The sequence below is a fragment of the Penaeus monodon genome, chromosome 28 (genome assembly GCF_015228065.2).
Source record: "Penaeus monodon isolate SGIC_2016 chromosome 28, NSTDA_Pmon_1, whole genome shotgun sequence".
Taxonomy (NCBI): Eukaryota; Metazoa; Arthropoda; class Malacostraca; order Decapoda; family Penaeidae; genus Penaeus; species Penaeus monodon.
This window is the reverse complement of record NC_051413.1, coordinates 8,251,008-8,251,339: the sequence shown is the minus strand read 5'-3', so window position 1 is coordinate 8,251,339 and position 332 is coordinate 8,251,008. Positions and strand designations below refer to the sequence as shown.

At 41.6% G+C, this 332-nt stretch overlaps 1 protein-coding gene across 1 annotated transcript in view; it reads right to left on the bottom strand.

The window, feature by feature from the left end:
* Positions 1 to 6: 6 nt before the first annotated feature.
* The window catches only part of LOC119590932 (brefeldin A-inhibited guanine nucleotide-exchange protein 1-like), a gene marked incomplete at its 5' end in the record, with an annotated part of 8,526 nt that continues 8,200 nt past the window's right edge, over positions 7 to 332 (bottom strand). The window contains 1 exon segment of the mRNA XM_037939669.1: positions 7 to 259. Within this exon segment, the coding sequence (XP_037795597.1) occupies positions 47 to 259 (213 nt within the window).

Here is a 332-nt window from a genome sequence, read left to right as displayed (position 1 = left end):
ATCTGCTTCAAGTCCTCCTCATCCTCATCCTTCACAATTCTTTCTCTCACTGTTCACTTGGGAGGCGTTCTCTAGGGTGTGTTCCAGGTGGCAAAGAAGAAGTGGACGAGGTGTGGTGACGAATGCTTGGATGTGTAATGTTGAACACTAAACCAATACGGAGGAAGAAGCGACGAAGAACAGCTCGCAGTTCCGGTTTGAGGTTGAAACACATAATTTCACACAAAAATGGGTAATAGTTGGAGGCATGAGCGGCAAACTGGAAGAGAAAAGCAGATATTACTTTATATTATCTTTATCAACTAAATAATAATTCAAAACACTGAGTGAAA